This window comes from Cotesia glomerata, linkage group LG6 (genome assembly GCF_020080835.1).
Source record: "Cotesia glomerata isolate CgM1 linkage group LG6, MPM_Cglom_v2.3, whole genome shotgun sequence".
In the NCBI taxonomy this organism is placed as follows: domain Eukaryota; kingdom Metazoa; phylum Arthropoda; class Insecta; order Hymenoptera; family Braconidae; genus Cotesia; species Cotesia glomerata.
Genome location: NC_058163.1, coordinates 9,455,050 through 9,476,481, shown reverse-complemented (window position 1 = coordinate 9,476,481; position 21,432 = coordinate 9,455,050). Strand labels below are relative to the sequence as shown.

Genomic DNA, 21,432 nt, shown 5'->3' with positions numbered 1-21,432 from the left:
AAAATTCAAAAAATAGTTTTATGAAACTCCTATCAGATTTTTGAGCTCGGAGAGCTCAAAACTACACGAAAATCATATTTTCGAGCTCGAAGAGCTCATAAACGTAATAAGTGCAATTTTGAGCGCTTAATTACGAAAGTAGCGGGAAGTTGCAGGGATGGCCTTCAGAGTCAACCGTTTTCCTAATTTTTTTGTTAATATTAATACAAAATTAATTAAAAAATGTATTGTTGACTATTTCAATAACTGGTACCATAAATGCGGCGTAAAATAGAATAATTAAAAAAAAAATATTCGAAAATATCTATTTTTCGCCAAAAATGAGGTAGACCCTAGTTCCAAATAATTACCCAATTTTTTTTTTATCTTTAGTACCGTAAGTAGTTCTTAATTCTGTTTTTTTAATATGTCCTTTTGTCAAGAATAATAATTCATAAACACAATTAAAAAACTGTGATAAATATCCAATTTGTTTATATCTCTATTGATTTCAAAAATGTACATACAATGAATAATATCAACAATGAAAAACTTTCTATAGTTTATGACTAATATTAAAAATACATATTGTTTATCAAAATGACACAACAGTTATGATGATCTTTTTAATAATTTACAGTCAATTAATACTTACAATTAAGATTTCTAAATGATATGACCATTCATCAATTACGTAAAACATTTAGAAGTAGGTAAAGTTTCATTGATCCGAAATTATACTTTCAACATAATAGAACACTTTGTTTTAATTTTTTATGTGTAAACTTATTACTTAAGGAAAGAAAAATTTTATTTTACTTTACGCAATCGTAAAATAATGTGAAATAGTCTTAAAATTTTGTACGTAATAAAAGAATGGTCTCTTGAATTTAATTTAAACTAATTTTTTTTCTTTTGTTGCTGCTGGTTCGGCGACAACGATTCTTGATACTCACGTATCAATTTATCTTGAATTTCAGGTAAACATGGACTGTAGCGACTGTACTCCATCGTAAATTCACCTTTACCCTGAGTTGAAGATCTAAGCTCTCCAGAATAGCCGAACATTTCATTGAGAGGTACTTCGGCGTAAATAGTTGCCCAACCTTCACTGCCTTCTGTTCCAGTAATCACACCCTTACGTTTACTTATTTGACCCATAATCACGCCCTTTTTGTGAAAAATAAAATTTTAATTATTATAATTGTACTAAATAAAAATGTTACAACCATAGTTTTAGAGCTTACTTGAAATTCATTCGGTATCGTAATTTCAACAGCCATAATGGGTTCCAAAAGTTGCCAAACGCCATTTTCAAAAACTTGTCGAATCGCACCTTGCCCTGCTAATTGGAAAGCGTACTCCGAAGAATCAACTATATGATGAGCACCGTCTTTCAGTATAATTTTAATGCCAGCAACTTTATGTCCTGTTAATGAACCTTTCTCACACATTAATCTGAATCCCTTTTCAATTCCAGGAACAAATTGTTTTGGAACATTTGTACCAACGGTTGCATCTTGGAACACAATTTGAGTGTTTTGATCAGGAGGTAACGGCTGAAAATAATTTAAAACAATAAAAAATAGTTTGTTGATATATGTACAAAATAAAATTAGTTATCATACTTCAACTACTCCAATAACTCTTCCGTATTGTCCCGCTCCTCCAGATTGCCTCTTATGAAGATAATCATATTCACATGGCGATACAATCGTTTCTCGGAAAGAAACTTTTGGCTTGCCAAGAGTAATCGGACAATTATATTCACGTTCCAAGCGCTGGGCATAAATTTCTAAATGTAATTCTCCCATACCCGAAACTATACTTTCCTACGGAAATCAAAATAATGTTTTTATTGCTACATGTGAGGCTATTTTTATCAACTAAATGTAACAAAAAAAGATACTTTATTATCTGGATCCCAAAAGAAACGGAATGTTGGATCTTCTTTAGTAAATCGTGCTATCCCTTTTGCAAAATTATCACGATCCTTTGGATTCTTAGGTGAAATGGACATCGAAATAACAGGGTCCGGAACGTGCATTGATTCCATTGATATTTCTAATTTCGCTTGATTTGTAAATGTGTCACCAGATGCACAGTCAATGCCAAATAGCGCAAAAATATCTCCAGCATATACTGAATCGACATCCTCCATTTGACTTGAATGCAAACGTACTAATCTAGATATCCTGACCTGTTTATTATTTATTAGTAATAAATATTAAAATATTGTTCATAATTTCAAAGTAATACTTAAAATAATTAAATTACCTTTTTATGATTGCGAGTATTGTAAATATTTTCACCTTTCTGTAACATTCCTTGATAACAACGGAAGTACGTTAATTGTCCGAATTTACCAAGTTCCAATTTAAAGGCTAATCCTACAAATGGTTTATTTCCATTACGAACGGAGTCGAGGACAACTTTTGTAGGTTCAGATCTAGAACAATTATAGAACGTAAAATAATAATTGATAATAATTTTTAAATTCAATTAGGATTAGACCTAAAAAGATGTAAATAATAAAAAGAATTTTTGGATTGGTTAGAAAAATCTTTTAACACTTAGATCTTTTTAATTTCAATCCTTAATTCATAAAATAAACATTACGCATACCAAAGGTTTTCTAACGCAACTTCATATCTCAAAAATGACAACTCAAACGACATAAAAAATTAATGGTTATTTATAAATAATATTTTGATAAACAAATATCGTACTAATTATAAATTTATTTTATAAATTTTTTTAGTAGTGCATTTATAGTTGATTATTTTTCATCTAGAATTTTTAATCATAAAAAATTGAGGTACGCGGTTGTGTTAGAAAACCTTCAATATTAAACAAGTGAGAGTTGGAATTGAACAAACAATAATTATTTATTTCACTATTAAATACTTACTGTTCTTCAGTTGGTTTTAATGCATAATTAACAACTTCTCCTGGATGCGGTAAGTAATCTATGACAGCATCTAATAATGGTTGAACACCTTTATTTCTCAAAGCAGTACCAACTAATACAGGAGTAAAGCTCCTTTTTAAGCAACATCGTCTGATAGCACTCTTTATATCATCTTCTGTTATTGAGCTTTCATTTAAAAATAATTCACCCAGCTTCTCATCAACATTACTAACGTGTTCAATGAGTTCTTGACGTCTGTCATGGGCCTCTGTAATGTAAAAATAAATCAAATTTTAAAGAAAACCATAATCAAATTCAAGAATACAAACTAATTAGATATAAACATCGCATTTACCAGCTTGCATGTTTTTAGGAATTTCATCTTCTCTTAATATTTCTCCAAAATTTCCGTCAAAGTAAATCGCTTTTTGTGTAATTAAATCAACTATTCCCTTTGACTCTGATTCTAAACCAATAGGAAGTTGAATAAAAGCCGCATTATGATTCATTTTCTTGCGCATCTGATCTAAAATTTTTTTTGGATTTGCTCCCATGCGATCAAGTTTATTAATAAATGCTAAACAAGGTACACTATAACGCTTCATTTGTCGGTTGACAGTAAGTGTTTGTGACTGAACACCACCAACAGCACATAAAACTAAAACTGCGCCATCCAAAACTCTTAACGCTCGTTCAACTTCAACTGTAAAGTCAACGTGACCAGGCGTATCGATAATATTAATATTATGATTTTTCCAAATTGTGTAAGTAGCAGCCGATTGAATAGTTATGCCTCTTTGTCTCTCCAACTCCATACTGTCCATTACAGCTCCTACATTATCTTTACCTCTTACCTGTACAAAATTATTTCATTACGTTAACGACTCTTCAGAAGATTTTATTCAAGTATTATAAAAAAAATTAGCAAAAAAAAATTTACAAATTGAAACTTTACCAAGCTATAAATTTTTTTAGTAATAATTTATTTGTTCCCTGATAAAAAAAAAAGTATTGAGACAAAGAAAAAAGTATTGAAAAGTATTGGTTTTCTAGTCATTCCAATACTTTTCAATACTTTTTTCTTTGTCTCAATACTTTTTTTTATTCAGGGTTAAGTAAAACCAAAGAATGATCAAATGTCTGCTAATTTTAGTATCATAAATTATCAGTCATCTAACAAGTCTTTGGTATTATTGAATAAATAACTTAATACTAAGAAAAAAATTGCATTCATAGTTTTTTAAAATTTCTACATATGAAATTATTTTTGAAAAAATTTTTTACAATAATTTTTTTGTTGAAAAAAATTTTCAAAATTGTTAGATGTCTGTTAATTTTAGTATCATAAAATGATATGAATCACGTAATATATGAATTGAAATAAATTGATGATATACCTCATGCATTTCTGCAATTCTGCCAGTATAAAATAAGATCCGTTCTGTTAACGTCGTTTTTCCTGAATCTATGTGAGCTGAAATTCCAATATTACGGATCTTATCCAAACTTCTAATCTCCGCAAACTTCTCATGAGATGCCAGAAAACGAACATGATTCTGTAAAAGTATAAATTTACATCAATTGACATATTATACAAAATAACTATAAAGATGTAATAATAATCAATTATTCAAAATACAAGGATATATAATTTAACACAAATGTCTTTGAACAAATTTAAAAAGACAAAACTAGTTGAGCAATTATTAAATTAACCTAAATGATTCATGATCAAATATTATTACCAAAGTACTCGATGACAGTCGTGGAAATTGCTTCCCATACAGCCTTTTTCCAAATATCTTTAAAATAGTCATTATGATACAGTATGTAAATATTCAAATACAAAAACTAAATTAATTTTAATATCAGTCACACCGGTCTTATTAATTTTTATCACTGTCATAATCTCGTGAAATTTTTAACCTCTGAAAAAATGATAAAGTAAGTTCTTCCGGGTTTTTTAAATTTCCTTTTATTGTCGCAGGTCAATTTTTTTGATGAGAATACTGCCATAATCCCTGATAGCCACGCTTTGATTAAAAGTAGTTGGATTTCAGCAGTTAACTTGACATCAAGTTTGCCGTAAATTTTTACAGTACAACAGTTGTAAACAAATTGATTAAAATCTACAGCCCCAATTTGAATACAAGTTAACACTGAACTTTTGGTTAAATTGTACTACAATTTTACTACAACTTGAATAAAATACTTGTACTGCAAGTCTTGACGTCAAATTGCAGTGTAACTTGTAGACGGCAGATTGACAACTGTACTCCAAATTACTCAACTCTATGCCAGCTTTACTCAAGGAGCATCCGTAACTCGAAATTTTTAAAATCACGGTGAAAACAACTGTACTCCAAATTACTCAACTCCGTACCAACTTTACTCAACAGCATGTGGCTGTAAATGAAAAATTTTTTTTCAATTCGCACTGTATTCAAAGCCAACAGTATTCAATGCTGAGTTTACTCAGCGCTGAATAGATAAATAAGCAAGCCTCGGTAAGAACGAATTCAATCAGAGAGAAATGACCATATGGCGCTGTATGGAGATTCCGAAATCATCTTGAATTAATCAAGATAATATTTAAATAGATTGAACTTGGTAATAAATATAAACTAGTCATTACTTATTAGATTTATTTATAGAAAAAAAACTAGTCTATTTTATTATACCTTTATAAATAATTATAAAAATGATAAAACTTGGGTTAAAAATATTTAAATATTAATGAAAATATTTTAATTTTGATAATTATGGTCACACGATTTATTTAAAAAATTAGTTTGATTATAAAAACTTTATAATATTTTATTAGTTAAAATTAATACAATTTTATTATAAAATAACATTTTGTGCACAATTGTTAGCTTACATTAAAATAATTAGGTTTAAGAACAAGTATGTGAAAAAAAAATTGCTTCTAGAAATATATTTCTAAAAACTTGATTGTGTTGAATCAATAATACTCATTTTAGTATTAATTAAATATTATTATTAACTATAATAAATTTAATTAATAAAAAAAACTCTTATTATTGACTCAACACGATCAAATTTTAAGAAATTAGTTATAAGGAAAATTTTTTTTCTTATAAAAAAACGCTGGCGAAATCATAATGATTCAAATGTAAGAATAATTAAAACTTATTAAAATTGAAAACAAATGTTCGAAAAAAAAATCTTAAGATCAGTTAAGAACAGAAATATTAAAAAAAAATGCTTCCACAAATAAATTTCTGAAAACTTGATCGGCGTGTTGAATCAATAATATTCGTTTTATTATTAATTAAATATTATTATTAACTATAATTAATTTAATTAATAAAAAAAAACTCTTATTATTGACTCAACACGATCAAATTTTAAGAAATTATTTTTATGATTTTCTTTTATTTTTTTAATCTAAACCTGCACTATGGATGATTGGTAAATATTTTAATTTTTCGTGATTTTTCACGACAGAGTGGACAGCGATCTCCAATTTTTCGATTGCACTCATTGCAAAGACATAAATGACCGCATTTAATAAAGGCCCCGACAGCAGCCCGAAATCTACAGCAGCAGCATATGCTTGTCCCTTCCGGAATAATCTCTGAAAATATTAATTTAAATTGGTAAAGAAAAATTGATTAAATTTCATATAATAATTTCTAAGTAAAATACCTTCGTCGTCACATGCTGAGTTACTTTGAGTTACTTGAGTTACTGTTAAGCCAGACGTTGACAGACTAGACTGTGACATCCTAGAACTTGACAAATTTGCCATCGCCGGGCTAGAACCGGCGGGGGCAGACGCAGACGATTCGTTGACTGTTAAGCTAGACGTCGACGGGCTAAACTCTGACATCGTACGACTTGACAAATTTGCCATCGCCGGGCTAGAACTGGAGGGCGTACACGCAGACGATTCGTTGACTATTCGTTGATTATCTATTACAGAATGTATCAGCACAGCTTTCACAAATGGTTTACAAGAAATGAATCGTCCTCCTGTATTAAACACTAACAATCAATTTTCAAACAGAAATATTGACCAACTGCGAAGTAATTTGCTCGCTTCACAAATTACAGTTCAAGATTTTTTGGCAACTTCTGTTGACCGCTATCAGCAGAATTTAATTTTGCGTGCTGTTGCCAGTGAAGCTAGTAAGATTTCTTGTCTTTAATAACTATGTTTCACTATAGTTGTTAAAATTCATGAATAATCTTACTTTATATTTTTTTTTTACTCTGTTTTCTCTTAAACTCATCTAGGTTTAAATATTAGAGTGCCTCGATTAACGGATCTGCAGGATCCGCCTAATGTCATTAATCAACGTACCTACCCAGATAGGTTCACTCCAAGAACCTCATCAACGGGACCGACTATGCCAATACAGCCTATGTCAGCTGAAGCTGTGATTGATGACACGGTTGCAGGATCATCGGAAAATGCGAGTGCTTTAGATGACACTTTAATAATCTCATCGGATAGTGATGATGAAGGTAATTTTTCATTAATTATTTTTTTTAGTTTTCATTTGGCCATCTTATGAAACAATTTAATAAATAATTGGATTTGTTACAGATTACTTCATTAACTTCTTAGTAACTTCAGTGACTGATCGCCGTGCGTCCACACCATCTGGCTTAACTTTCAACAATTCTTCTGCGTTTGAGCCATCCGGTTCTAGTTCTTCGATGGCAAATTTGTCAAGTCGTAGGATGTCAGAGTCTAGCCCGTCGACGTCTGGCTTAACAGTCAACGAATCGTCTGGGTCTGCCCCCGCCGGTTCTAGCCCGGCGATGGCAAATTTGTCAAGTTCTAGGATGTCACAGTCTAGTCTGTCAACGTCTGGCTTAACAGTAACTCAAAGTAACTCAGCATGTGACGACGAAGGTATTTTACTTAGAAATTATTATATGAAATTTAATCAATTTTTCTTTACTAATTTAAATTAATATTTTCAGAGATTATTCCGGAAGGGACAAGCATATGCTGCTGCTGTAGATTTCGGGCTGCTGTCGGGGCCTTTATTAAATGCGGTCATTTATGTCTTTGCAATGAGTGCAATCGAAAAATTGGAGATCGCTGTCCACTCTGTCGTGAAAAATCACGAAAAATTAAAATATTTACCAATCATCCATAGTGCAGGTTTAGATTAAAAAAATAAAAGAAAATCATAAAAATAATTTCTTAAAATTTGCTCGTGTTGAGACAATAATAAGAGTTTTTATTAATTAAATTAATTATAGTTAATAATAATATTTAATTAATAATAAAACGAATATTATTGATTCAACACGATCAAGTTTTCAGAAATTTATTTGTGGAAGCATTTTTTTTTTAATATTTCTGTTCTTAACTGATTTTAAGATTTTTTTTTCGAACATTTGTTTTCAATTTTAATAAGTTTTAATTATTCTTACATTTGAATCATTATGATTTCGCCAGCGTTTTTTTATAAGAAAAAAAATTTTCCTTATAACTAATTTCTTAAAATTTGATCGTGTTGAGTCAATAATAAGAGTTTTTTTTATTAATTAAATTTATTATAGTTAATAATAATATTTAATTAATACTAAAATGAGTATTATTGATTCAACACAATTAAGTTTTTAGAAATATATTTCTAGAAGCAATTTTTTTTTCACATACTTGTTCTTAAACCTAATTATTTTAATGTAAGCTAACAATTGTGCACAAAATGTTATTTTATAATAAAATTGTCTTAATTTTAACTAATAAAATATTATAAAGTTTTTATAATCAAACTAATTTTTTAAATAAATCGTGTGACCATAATTATCAAAATTAAAATATTTTCATTAATATTTAAATATTTTTAACCCAAGTTTTATCATTTTTATAATTATTTATAAAGGTATAATAAAATAGACTAGTTTTTTTTCTATAAATAAATCTAATAAGTAATGACTAGTTTATATTTATTACCAAGTTCAATCTATTTAAATATTATCTTGATTAATTCAAGATGATTTCGGAATCTCCATACAGCGCCATATGGTCATTTCTCTCTGATTGAATTCGTTCTTACCGAGGCTTGCTTATTGATCTATTCAGCGCTGAGTAAACTCTGCATTGAATACTGCCCTGACAGCCAAGTTGGCCGCAACTTTCTGTCAATCTACTGCCGCAACTTGTCACCAACTTGGCGGCAACTCTTGGAAAGTAACTCGGTTGGTGTCAACTTGTTCACCAAGTTGTCGGCAAAAGTTGCTCTGAAACTTTTTCACACCAAGTTGACGATAAGTTTCTCAAGAAATTTGGCGACATATTGCGGCAGTAGATTGGTCTCTTTTTTCTCAGAAACTTGTAGCCAACTTGGCGCCAACAGTTACAAATTCGGAAGTTGACCGCAAGTTGTCGCTAAGTTGGTGGCAACTATCTGGCACCAACTTGGTTGGTCTGAAACTGTGGCTATCAGGGTGTTGGCTTTGAATACAGTGCGAATTGAAAAAAAATTTTTCATTTACAGCCACATGCTATTGAGTAAAGTTGGTACGGAGTTGAGTAATTTGGAGTACAGTTGTTTTCACCGTGATATTAAAAATTTCGAGTTACGGATGCTCCTTGAGTAAAGCTGGCATAGAGTTGAGTAATTTGGAGTACAGTTGTCAACCTGCCGAACAACCGAGTTCATTTCCAAGACTTGCCGTCAACTTGGTGATAAGTTGCGGCAGTAAATCGACGGAAAGTTGCGACCAACTTGGCTATCATGGGTGGCTATCAGGGATTTTGATTACTTAGATGCCCTGATAGCCAGCGCTTTCTCAGTAAGTGTTGACTTCCAGCAGTTACGGTTAATTTATACATCAAGTTGGCGGTAATTCTTCACTCAACAACAGTTGTAAGCAAATTGACGGAAATCTACGGCCGCAACTTGAATACAAGTTAACAATCAAACTTGTAGTTAAATTTCCTTTCAACTTTACTACAATTTAACGGAAATACTTGTACAGTAAGTTTTGACGTCTATTTGCAGAGTAAGTTATAGGTAACTAATAGGTAATCGCTCGCTTTGCCAACTCTTTCCGTCAAGTTTGCTTCAAATTGCGGACGTAGATTGACAGTAAGTTATATGTAAGGTGGCTATCAGGGTGATAACTATGGAACCTTTCGTTAGTTGTGCAGTGATTTTCAATACCGATCGTGAGAAAATGTATTTTAATTTTCTCAGTTCTGTAAGATGTCAGGTCACGACTTGATAATTTCAAATTGTCGTTTTTAGAAAGAAAAAACTTATAAAACTGTCTATTTAGATTTGTGATAACCAGGAAATTAAAAAAATTCTCGATTATTGAAGGAGTGAAATCATTCAATTAATAAATTTATTATGAATTTTAACATCAATAACTTCCAAATTCATTTTCATGTTGAATACATTTTTACATTTTGCTTCAATTAAATTTTAAATATTTCTAACAAGAAACGTGATTACTTGCACTACGTGCGAAAATACAGTCGCTTTGAAAAACGTCATAAAAATGTGAGTGTGCATCTTAGCCCTTGTTTCAAGTAATTTAATTTTGGACAAAACTTTGTTGTTTTCGAATTATATTTACAAATGAAAAAAAAAAAAAAATCAAATTGACTTCTTTAATTGTAATCAATTACTAACATTTGAACGAGTTTTAGTCAAATAATTTTAACATTAGCTGAATTTTTATTTTGAAAAATAGCTTTTCCGGAAATTTGCTTATGAATAATTCTTATTAGTTGTTAAATAAATTTTACAAATAGATAGATAAGTAATATTTAAAGTTTAATTAGCAATAAATTTTCGTAAAATAAATTTATTATATATCAATACAAAAATAAATAATTTGCATTCAATTTTTGATACATAAATGAACTAATCATTTTTTATTTTTATTTTATTAATTATTATTGAATATCATTCATTTTGAAAATGATCTTTAACGTTAAATATCATATTTTATTAAATTTCTGAAAAATATTTTTGCCCTGGTAGTATAGAGTAAATACAGCGTGGATACACCACGCATTCACTTTGGAGACACCGTGGATACATGGTGGATACACGGTGGACACACCGAGGATACACCGTGTGCAAATGGAAAAAAGGCCATTCGGCAGCCGAAATGGAAGTAGATTTTTCAAATAAAAAAAATTGATTTTTAATAAAATAATATAATAACACTGATAATGTATAACTTAATTCATGAATTAAAAACAAAATTCAATAATAAATTTAGAACTATTTAGAACAAATTTTGGAAAAAAAATTATCTTGTGAAGAAAAAGTTTCTCAAATATTTACCAAAGAATAGGGAAGTGAATAAATAATCGATTATTATTTTAATCGATTATTTTTTTTTTCATTGTCGATATTTTAAAATCGATTTTATTAATGGTAAACATCGATTTTTATTAAATCGATTATAAGAGTTACACTATTTAATTCGATTTTTAGGGTACCCTCCTTTTGATATAATGTAAAGTATCCGAAGCGGTCATAATACTGAAAAGACATGATCTACATCGCCATCTACCGAAAAAGATTTTATCCACTTAGATATGCTTCGAAAAGACTGTATCCGACAGACATTATCCGAAAATAATGTTCCTATTTTTATTTTCCGACCCGCCAAATTGCGAAAAAGACAAACTCCTCATCGCCAACAACAGAAACAAATTTTATCCGCTTAGATAAACTTCGAAAAGACTTTTTCCGATGAAAATTATCCGAAGATAATGTTCCTATTTTTATTTTCCGGCCCGCCAAATTGCTAAAAAGACAAACTCCTCATCGCCAACAACAGAAATAAATTTTATCCGCTTAGATAAACTTCGAAAAGATTTTTTCCGATGAAAATAATCCGAAAATAATGTTCCTATTTTTATTTTCCGACCCACCAAATTGCGAAAAAGACAAACTCCTCATCGCCAACAACAGAAAAAAATTTATTCCGCTTAGATATACTCCGAAAAGACTTTTTCCGATGAAAATTATCCGAAAATAATGTTCCTATTTTTATTTTCCGACCTGCCAAATTGCGAAAAAGACAAACTCCTCTTCGTCAAGAGCAGAAAAAAATTTTATCCGTTTAGTCATGATCCGAATAGGCAAAGTTCCGCATGGACACTTTCCGAAATTTTTACCAAATGGTAATGGAAATTCTTTATTATCGGTTTACTTATTTTTACAGGCGATAATGTAGATTTCGGTAAATAACAAACGAAATTTGTATGTTGAATAATAATATATATATTTATTAAAATTTTATATCCGCATGTGAGCAAATTTGATCTAATATTAATTATATAGTTAAAATATTTTTGCCATTAAAAATATTATATATCATAATAAAATTTACTAATTAAAGATAAATTAATAACTTAGTAGATAAAATATCTTCACTAATTTCTCTGAGTTTTCTTTACGAAAGAATTTTATTAGATTTAAAAAAATTTTCGCACTTTTTAGTATTTTTCTTCTGGTTTAATATATTTAAGTGATTAATTTTTTCCAAAGTTTATATTGTATATTATTACTAACGTTAAAATAAATTGTAAATTCCAATATAACAGATCTTAAACTTTTTTGAAGACAAATACTATTTTTGCTTGTAATCGTATTGATTCTCGTACTATTATTGTAATAAAAAAGGATATGTATTTATCAAAAAATATTATTTTATTTGAAAATATACTACAAAACTTGTTACAATAGGATGACAATAATAGTAATAAATTAAAATCATTTCATATAAATTAGGAAGAAGTCAATCTAGATAAATATGATCATTTTCTATTTAATTTATTAATTCATCAATTTTTTCAATGTTAGTCCATATTAAATTATTGCTGTAAGTATTTGATATGTGATTAGCACACTCAAAAAATTTTTCCATATTTAATTTTTTTTGTTCATACAAATTCCACATATGCGCTAACATTACGTTTTGTGTCATTTTCCTATCTTTCGGAATATTTCGAATGGTCTGGCAATTAAATAAACATAAACTTTTTATTTTTGTAACCTCTTGAAGAGTTGCTAAATGATCTGAAAACAATTAAAAACAAATAAATTAGTTTATCAAAACAAAAGTGATATCATGATTAAATTTTTAACTATTTATTACCGGTAAACTCCCAAATATCAGGGTGGGATCCCATTTTTAAATTTAGAGTTCTATGGTAAGATTCAATATAATTATTAGTCTTGATAAAATTACCATAGCAACTAAATTTTTCTGGTTTCACAGTATTGATCCAAAATTTTAAAATATAATGGTTTAAATGTCTGAAAACTTGACTCAGTTCTTTATTAATATTTATCAGCCAAATGAAACCGTTGATAATGTCCGTCGCAGGTAAAAGAGCAAGGCCTATTAGTTTTCTCATGTATGCCTTTGCATCTTCTCTGCTATTAATAAATTCATCCAACTTTAATTTAGTAGCTTTAGTTGTTAATGCCTGTAATATAAATATTATTAATTATTATTATTATAATTGAATAGGTAGTAAGTAATTAAATATATACCTTTACATAATGGAAATTACAACCACATTCCTGTGCATTAGGATAAGTAGACTTTAAAGCACCACTTAAACCTAACTCAAAGTCAGTCACAAAAGTTTGTATAATAAAATGTGGTGCTAAATTAGTAGCAAAGTATTCAAAAACATCCTTATAACTTATCATAGTTTTGTTTGTCATGAGAACCCATGCGACTGGAAGTGCCTGAAAGTAGTAAAATAAATGTTTTATTATTCAATGATAGTTCTTCTGAACTAATAATTTTAATATATATTAATATCTTACATTGTCTTCAACAAGTGCCATTACTGTTAGAAATTGATATATTTCTTTCGGTATTTTGGGAATAATTTGATAAGTTGCATCAACGAATATATGGTTCGTATTAATTGACTTCAGGAATGCCTTGTCCGCGTAAACAATAGCGTGTGATCCATCGGCACTATTTATATACTGGATCGTTAGTTTACTTTTATTACGAGACATTAAATTTTCCCATTTTTTCATGTTTAAAAATGAAGCATACTCTTGTAATGATTTTGGTTGGGGAGGATGACATTCACGTCGCCAATTATTAATAGTAGATAGCATGCTTGAAAATGGAACAAGAGCTGCTCCTTCAGGATATCTACAATGCAATAATAAATTATTTGTTTTTTTTTAACGGAATATTGAAAAATCTAATCACTTATAATCAAATACATACTTTAAGCATAGTTCATCTATGTTAGTTGTTACACTTTTATCGTTAGTATTTATTGAATTATTTATGCGAGGGGTCGTATATATTCTGGCTTTGTTGTTTTCAATCAGTTTGCTACTGTCTTTTAATGACGATGACATTATCGAAGTTATACCGGCTGTAAATGTTTTTTTGTTAAGTTAAAAAAGTTTAAAAAATTATAAGAAATCAAAAATTTATACACTATACCTAAAAATTGACAAATGTTCGGGCTAGTAGTGCGAAGTTTCTGTTCCAAAACTCGCCAGTGGATCATAGCTACGTCGTTAATAGCCGGACAATTTTGGTACAAACTGAAGTTGATTGGGTTGAACCTATCAATCCAATTAACCTTGTAATTTTCAAAGAAATTACTCAATAATTCCTTCGTATTCTCATTCATATTATCTGCAATTGCATTGAATTGTATTGCAATTTTATCCTCTGGCAGTAGAATAATTGTCATTAGTTTCCGTAGTGTTAAATTAACATCGCCATCGTCTTCATTTACATTGTGTTCATGTGCAATAGATCGAAGCATCTGCAATTAATAAAAAAAAATTATTCCAATTTTTTTAAAGTTTGGTAATTCAATGTTTTTTAAAAATTTTTTACAATATATATATATATATATATATATATATATTTAGTATATATATATATATATATATATATATATATATATATATATATATATATATATATATATTCAGTATATTATAATGTACTAACATTACACAGGTTTTCAAACGATCCCTGAACTTGTAAAAATTTTGCACCCAAACCTGTTGTCATTTTTGAGGTGGAATCAGCATATATTATAGTCCCATCCCGGAGATTTGGTAAAATTTCTTTTAAAGATTTTCCAATTTCTCCGTTGGTAATGGAACTATAATCTTTGGTTAAAAACCATACAATCGGAAAAGCCTAGAAATATTGTAAATAAAATTAATTTAATTTTACTTTAGCTTCACTTCATTTTTTATCAATTGCTATTAACAAAAATATACTCACATGCTGATTCATCTCTGCAATTACGACAGTTAAAAACTTTGAATTATCAAAATCAGGAAGCACTTTTGTCGTGGTTGATACATATAAGTTTTCGATATTTAAGCCATTGATAATATCTTCACTATAAATGATCATCATTTTATTATCATTTTTCACTTGAATACTAAATTCTCTTTCATCATAAATATCCGCTGAAAAGCACTTAAGGAATTGCCATTGTTCATTTCCTAATTCCTCTACCAACTCGCTATAGCTTTCAAATTTTGGGAATACTGTGCGCTTACGCCAACGTGCCATCGTCCGTTCTATTTTTTTAAATGGTAGCACGTCAGCCAGCTCTGGGTGCCTACAATTTAAATATTAAATATATTATTCAATAATATTAATATTAAAATATGAAAACTTTTTATAATTAATATTTTTAAAATAACAATGTATCACATGAGATGAAATTTCAAAAAAATTTTTTTTTAATTACAACTGTCAACATTTAAATGCATAAAAATGATAAATATTAATGGCATATTCTTTTCATTTCTGTTTATTTGATGTAGAAAATAAATTAATTACTTACATAATAATCAATGTATCATAAATTTGGCGGCTTGGTTTGTGGTTTGTAGTTGTAGCATAATACAGTGACCGTCGAAAAACTATTTCTGATTCTAGAAGTTCAGTCGATTCTTCTTTAGGATGAAATTTATGATCCGTCCCTCTTCTCATAATGCCATTTTCAACTATAAGCGACCCAGGGCATTTTTTACTTCTTGCATACTTACAATATAAATACCTAGAAATAATTATTAAATTTATCAAAAATTAGTGCATAAAATGAACGTACATTAATACTTCATTTTTTTGTCCCATAGTGAAAAAAAAAAAAAAATTAAAAATCATTTCACATGTTAACCCTCACCACAAGAAATATTATATACATTAATTAATCATTATTTCAAGTAATCCGGCAGATTAAAAATGATTAAACAATTGAACATTGTTAATCATATAAAATTATTTTGTTTAACCAAGAGTAATTCATTAAAAATATCATACCTTTTATCTGTACGACGATCGGTTTTGTTAATGTTATAAATATAATGGTCATGTACAAGAGTCTCCCAATGATTAGACGAGCGGATATTAAATCGCATTTTATTTCTAATAAATTACGTAAGCATGCAATAAATAATTAAAATTTCTACGTTTGTTTTCAATCAAAAACGCTTGTGAAGTAAGAGTCGTAGGTAATCATATGTCATGAACGACGGAACTCTTCTGTTTAACTTCGAATGATCAAGCTGCAGTCAGCCAATTGTCATCCCCTCCACCTGTTTTTAATATACTAGTGCTACTGTCTAGCGAGAAAATCTCAATCAACCGCCGAGAAATACCTTGGGCACTGCCACTAGTTCTTTCATCTTTGTTTTACATTTTTCGATCTTTCTCTGGAACTGATACGAACAACATACGAATTTTGATTATTTCGTTTTTTGACAAAAAAGTGTGTTGACAAACCTTATCGTAAAAAACGCTACTTTTTTAATTTCAAACGGCTCGCAATTTTAGGCAAAAATAGGATACTAATTGCTTTTATTTATTGCTCTCCAAAAATAAAATTTTTACAAAATGTGACTAAATGCTCTTTTGTAGTTTAAAAAGTAGCTGTTACTTTTTAAAATTTAATTTTTAAAATTCTAAATCTTTTTCAATAAAAGCAATTAGTATCCTATTTTTGCCTAAAATTGCGAGCCGTTTGAAATTAAAAAAGTAGCGTTTTTTACGATAAGGTTTGTCAACACACTTTTTTGTCAAAAAACGAAATAATCAAAATTCGTATGTTGTTCGTATCAGTTCCAGAGAAAGATCGAAAAATGTAAAACAAAGATGAAAGAACTAGTGGCAGTGCCCAAGGTATTTCTCGGCGGTTGATTGAGATTTTCTCGCTAGACAGTAGCACTAGTATATTAAAAACAGGTGGAGGGGATGACAATTGGCTGACTGCAGCTTGGTCATTCGAAGTTAAACAGAAGAGTTCCGTCGTTCATGACATATGATTACCTACGACTCTTACTTCACAAGCATTTTTGATTGAAAACAAACGTAGAAATTTTAATTATTTATTGCATGCTTACGTAATTTATTAGAAATAAAATGCGATTTAATATCCGCTCGTCTAATCATTGGGAGACTCTTGTACATGACCATTATATTTATAACATTAACAAAACCGATCGTCGTACAGATAAAAGGTATGATATTTTTAATGAATTACTCTTGGTTAAACAAAATAATTTTATATGATTAACAATGTTCAATTGTTTAATCATTTTTAATCTGCCGGATTACTTGAAATAATGATTAATTAATGTATATAATATTTCTTGTGGTGAGGGTTAACATGTGAAATGATTTTTAATTTTTTTTTTTTTTTCACTATGGGACAAAAAAATGAAGTATTAATGTACGTTCATTTTATGCACTAATTTTTGATAAATTTAATAATTATTTCTAGGTATTTATATTGTAAGTATGCAAGAAGTAAAAAATGCCCTGGGTCGCTTATAGTTGAAAATGGCATTATGAGAAGAGGGACGGATCATAAATTTCATCCTAAAGAAGAATCGACTGAACTTCTAGAATCAGAAATAGTTTTTCGACGGTCACTGTATTATGCTACAACTACAAACCACAAACCAAGCCGCCAAATTTATGATACATTGATTATTATGTAAGTAATTAATTTATTTTCTACATCAAATAAACAGAAATGAAAAGAATATGCCATTAATATTTATCATTTTTATGCATTTAAATGTTGACAGTTGTAATTAAAAAAAAATTTTTTTGAAATTTCATCTCATGTGATACATTGTTATTTTAAAAATATTAATTATAAAAAGTTTTCATATTTTAATATTAATATTATTGAATAATATATTTAATATTTAAATTGTAGGCACCCAGAGCTGGCTGACGTGCTACCATTTAAAAAAATAGAACGGACGATGGCACGTTGGCGTAAGCGCACAGTATTCCCAAAATTTGAAAGCTATAGCGAGTTGGTAGAGGAATTAGGAAATGAACAATGGCAATTCCTTAAGTGCTTTTCAGCGGATATTTATGATGAAAGAGAATTTAGTATTCAAGTGAAAAATGATAATAAAATGATGATCATTTATAGTGAAGATATTATCAATGGCTTAAATATCGAAAACTTATATGTATCAACCACGACAAAAGTGCTTCCTGATTTTGATAATTCAAAGTTTTTAACTGTCGTAATTGCAGAGATGAATCAGCATGTGAGTATATTTTTGTTAATAGCAATTGATAAAAAATGAAGTGAAGCTAAAGTAAAATTAAATTAATTTTATTTACAATATTTCTAGGCTTTTCCGATTGTATGGTTTTTAACCAAAGATTATAGTTCCATTACCAACGGAGAAATTGGAAAATCTTTAAAAGAAATTTTACCAAATCTCCGGGATGGGACTATAATATATGCTGATTCCACCTCAAAAATGACAACAGGTTTGGGTGCAAAATTTTTACAAGTTCAGGGATCGTTTGAAAACCTGTGTAATGTTAGTACATTATAATATACTGAATATATATATATATATATATATATATATATATATATATCTCACACATATATATATGTATATATATACCCCAAATATATATATATATATATATATATATATATATATTGTAAAAAAATTTTTAAAAACATTGAATTACCAAACTTTAAAAAAAATTGGAATAATTTTTTTTTATTAATTGCAGATGCTTCGATCTATTGCACATGAACACAATGTAAATGAAGACGATGGCGATGTTAATTTAACACTACGGAAACTAATGACAATTATTCTACTGCCAGAGGATAAAATTGCAATACAATTCAATGCAATTGCAGATAATATGAATGAGAATACGAAGGAATTATTGAGTAATTTCTTTGAAAATTACAAGGTTAATTGGATTGATAGGTTCAACCCAATCAACTTCAGTTTGTACCAAAATTGTCCGGCTATTAACGACGTAGCTATGATCCACTGGCGAGTTTTGGAACAGAAACTTCGCACTACTAGCCCGGAACATTTGTCAATTTTTAGGTATAGTGTATAAATTTTTGATTTCTTATAATTTTTTAAACTTTTTTAACTTAACAAAAAAACATTTACAGCCGGTATAACTTCGATAATGTCATCGTCATTAAAAGACAGTAGCAAACTGATTGAAAACAACAAAGCCAGAATATATACGACCCCTCGCATAAATAATTCAATAAATACTAACGATAAAAGTGTAACAACTAACATAGATGAACTATGCTTAAAGTATGTATTTGATTATAAGTGATTAGATTTTTCAATATTCCGTTAAAAAAAAACAAATAATTTATTATTGCATTGTAGATATCCTGAAGGAGCAGCTCTTGTTCCATTTTCAAGCATGCTATCTACTATTAATAATTGGCGACGTGAATGTCATCCTCCCCAACCAAAATCATTACAAGAGTATGCTTCATTTTTAAACATGAAAAAATGGGAAAATTTAATGTCTCGTAATAAAAGTAAACTAACGATCCAGTATATAAATAGTGCCGATGGATCACACGCTATTGTTTACGCGGACAAGGCATTCCTGAAGTCAATTAATACGAACCATATATTCGTTGATGCAACTTATCAAATTATTCCCAAAATACCGAAAGAAATATATCAATTTCTAACAGTAATGGCACTTGTTGAAGACAATGTAAGATATTAATATATATTAAAATTATTAGTTCAGAAGAACTATCATTGAATAATAAAACATTTATTTTACTACTTTCAGGCACTTCCAGTCGCATGGGTTCTCATGACAAACAAAACTATGATAAGTTATAAGGATGTTTTTGAATACTTTGCTACTAATTTAGCACCACATTTTTATTATACAAACTTTTGTGACTGACTTTGAGTTAGGTTTTAAGTGGTGCTTTTTAAAGTCTACTTATCCTAATGCACAGGAATGTGGTTGTAATTTCCATTATGTAAAGGTATATATTTAATTACTTACTACCTATTCAATTATAATAATAATAATTAATAATATTTATATTACAGGCATTAACAACTAAAGCTACTAAATTAAAGTTGGATGAATTTATTAATAGCAGAGAAGATGCAAAAGGCATACATGAGAAAACTAATAGGCCTTGCTCTTTTTACCTGCGACGGACATTATCAACGGTTTCATTTGGCTGATAAATATTAATAAAGAACTGAGTCAAGTTTTCAGACATTTAAAACCATTATATTTTAAAATTTTTGGATCAATACTGTGAAACCAGAAAAATCTAGTTGCTATGGTAATTCTTTATCCAAGACTAATAATTATATTGGAATCTTACCATAGAACTCCTAAATTCTAAAAAATGGGATCCCACCCCTGATATTTGGGAGTTTCACCGGTAATAAATAGTTAAAATTTAATCATGAATATCACTTTTGTTTTTGATAAACTAATTTATTTGTTTTAATTGTTTTCAGATCATTGTAACTCTTCAAAGAGGTTACAAAAATAAAAAGTTTATGTTTTGTTTAATTTTAGACAAAACAGAAATGTTTAGAAGAAGATATGGAGCTTAGGCACAGAGCATGATATTTAGCGCATATGTGAAGATTTGTATGAACAAAAAATTAAAATATGGAAAAATTTTTTTTGAGTGTGCTAATCACATATCCCATACTTACAGCAATAATTTAACTAATATGGACTAACATTGAAAAAAATTGATGAATTAATAAATTAAGCCAGAAAATGATCCATGTTTATCTGAATTGACTTCTTCCTAATTTATAACAAATGATTTTAATTTATTACTATTATTGTCATCTAATTGTATAAGTTTTGTAGTATATATTTCAAAATGAAATAAACTCTTTTTGATAAATACATATCCTTTTTTAATTTTCTAATAATAGTACGAGAATCAATACGTTGATTACAAGCAAAAATAGTATTTGTCTTCAAAAAAGTTTAAGATCTGTTATATTGAATTTACAATTTATTTTACACGTTAGTAATAATATACAATATAAACTTTGGAAAAAATTAATCACTGAAATATATTAAGCCAGAAGAAAATACTAAAAAGTTGCTAGAATATTTTTAAATCTAACAAAATTCTTTCGTAAAACAAGAGAAATTAGTGATGAAGATATTTTTATCTACTAAAATTTAGTAATTTTATATTTTAATTAGTAAATTTTTATTATGATATATAATATTTT

The 21,432-nt window shown here is 28.7% G+C and overlaps 5 protein-coding genes across 5 annotated transcripts; 2 read left to right on the top strand and 3 right to left on the bottom strand.

The window, feature by feature from the left end:
• Nucleotides 1-468: 468 nt before the first annotated feature.
• On the bottom strand, nucleotides 469-4,796 carry LOC123266862 (elongation factor G, mitochondrial). The gene is made up of 9 exons (XM_044731304.1): nucleotides 4,636-4,796; nucleotides 4,288-4,446; nucleotides 3,246-3,744; nucleotides 2,891-3,158; nucleotides 2,257-2,428; nucleotides 1,889-2,179; nucleotides 1,608-1,811; nucleotides 1,227-1,538; nucleotides 469-1,149 (listed from the first exon to the last, which is right to left on the bottom strand). Exons 1-9 carry the CDS (start codon nucleotides 4,705-4,707, stop codon nucleotides 880-882), a joined length of 2,247 nt encoding a protein of 748 aa, XP_044587239.1. The 5' UTR covers nucleotides 4,708-4,796; the 3' UTR covers nucleotides 469-879.
• Nucleotides 4,797-12,605: 7,809 nt separating this feature from the next.
• On the bottom strand, nucleotides 12,606-14,987 carry LOC123266861. The gene is made up of 7 exons (XM_044731303.1): nucleotides 14,861-14,987; nucleotides 14,339-14,669; nucleotides 14,114-14,267; nucleotides 13,693-14,035; nucleotides 13,411-13,611; nucleotides 13,010-13,343; nucleotides 12,606-12,930 (listed from the first exon to the last, which is right to left on the bottom strand). The coding sequence occupies exons 1-7, from the start codon at nucleotides 14,921-14,923 to the stop codon at nucleotides 12,680-12,682; spliced, it is 1,677 nt and encodes a 558-aa protein (XP_044587238.1). The 5' UTR covers nucleotides 14,924-14,987; the 3' UTR covers nucleotides 12,606-12,679.
• LOC123267873 lies at nucleotides 14,983-16,009 on the bottom strand. Its single transcript, XM_044732758.1, has 4 exons — nucleotides 15,984-16,009; nucleotides 15,717-15,932; nucleotides 15,143-15,488; nucleotides 14,983-15,024 (listed from the first exon to the last, which is right to left on the bottom strand). Exons 1-4 carry the CDS (start codon nucleotides 16,007-16,009, stop codon nucleotides 14,983-14,985), a joined length of 630 nt encoding a protein of 209 aa, XP_044588693.1.
• Nucleotides 16,010-17,663: 1,654 nt separating this feature from the next.
• LOC123267872 lies at nucleotides 17,664-19,239 on the top strand. The gene is made up of 5 exons (XM_044732757.1): nucleotides 17,664-17,870; nucleotides 18,099-18,444; nucleotides 18,532-18,726; nucleotides 18,932-19,137; nucleotides 19,194-19,239. Exons 1-5 carry the CDS (start codon nucleotides 17,722-17,724, stop codon nucleotides 19,237-19,239), a joined length of 942 nt encoding a protein of 313 aa, XP_044588692.1. The 5' UTR covers nucleotides 17,664-17,721.
• Nucleotides 19,239-20,110, top strand: LOC123267871. The gene is made up of 4 exons (XM_044732756.1): nucleotides 19,239-19,263; nucleotides 19,335-19,488; nucleotides 19,567-19,909; nucleotides 19,991-20,110. The coding sequence occupies exons 2-4, from the start codon at nucleotides 19,352-19,354 to the stop codon at nucleotides 20,108-20,110; spliced, it is 600 nt and encodes a 199-aa protein (XP_044588691.1). The 5' UTR covers nucleotides 19,239-19,263; nucleotides 19,335-19,351.
• Nucleotides 20,111-21,432: the final 1,322 nt, after the last annotated feature.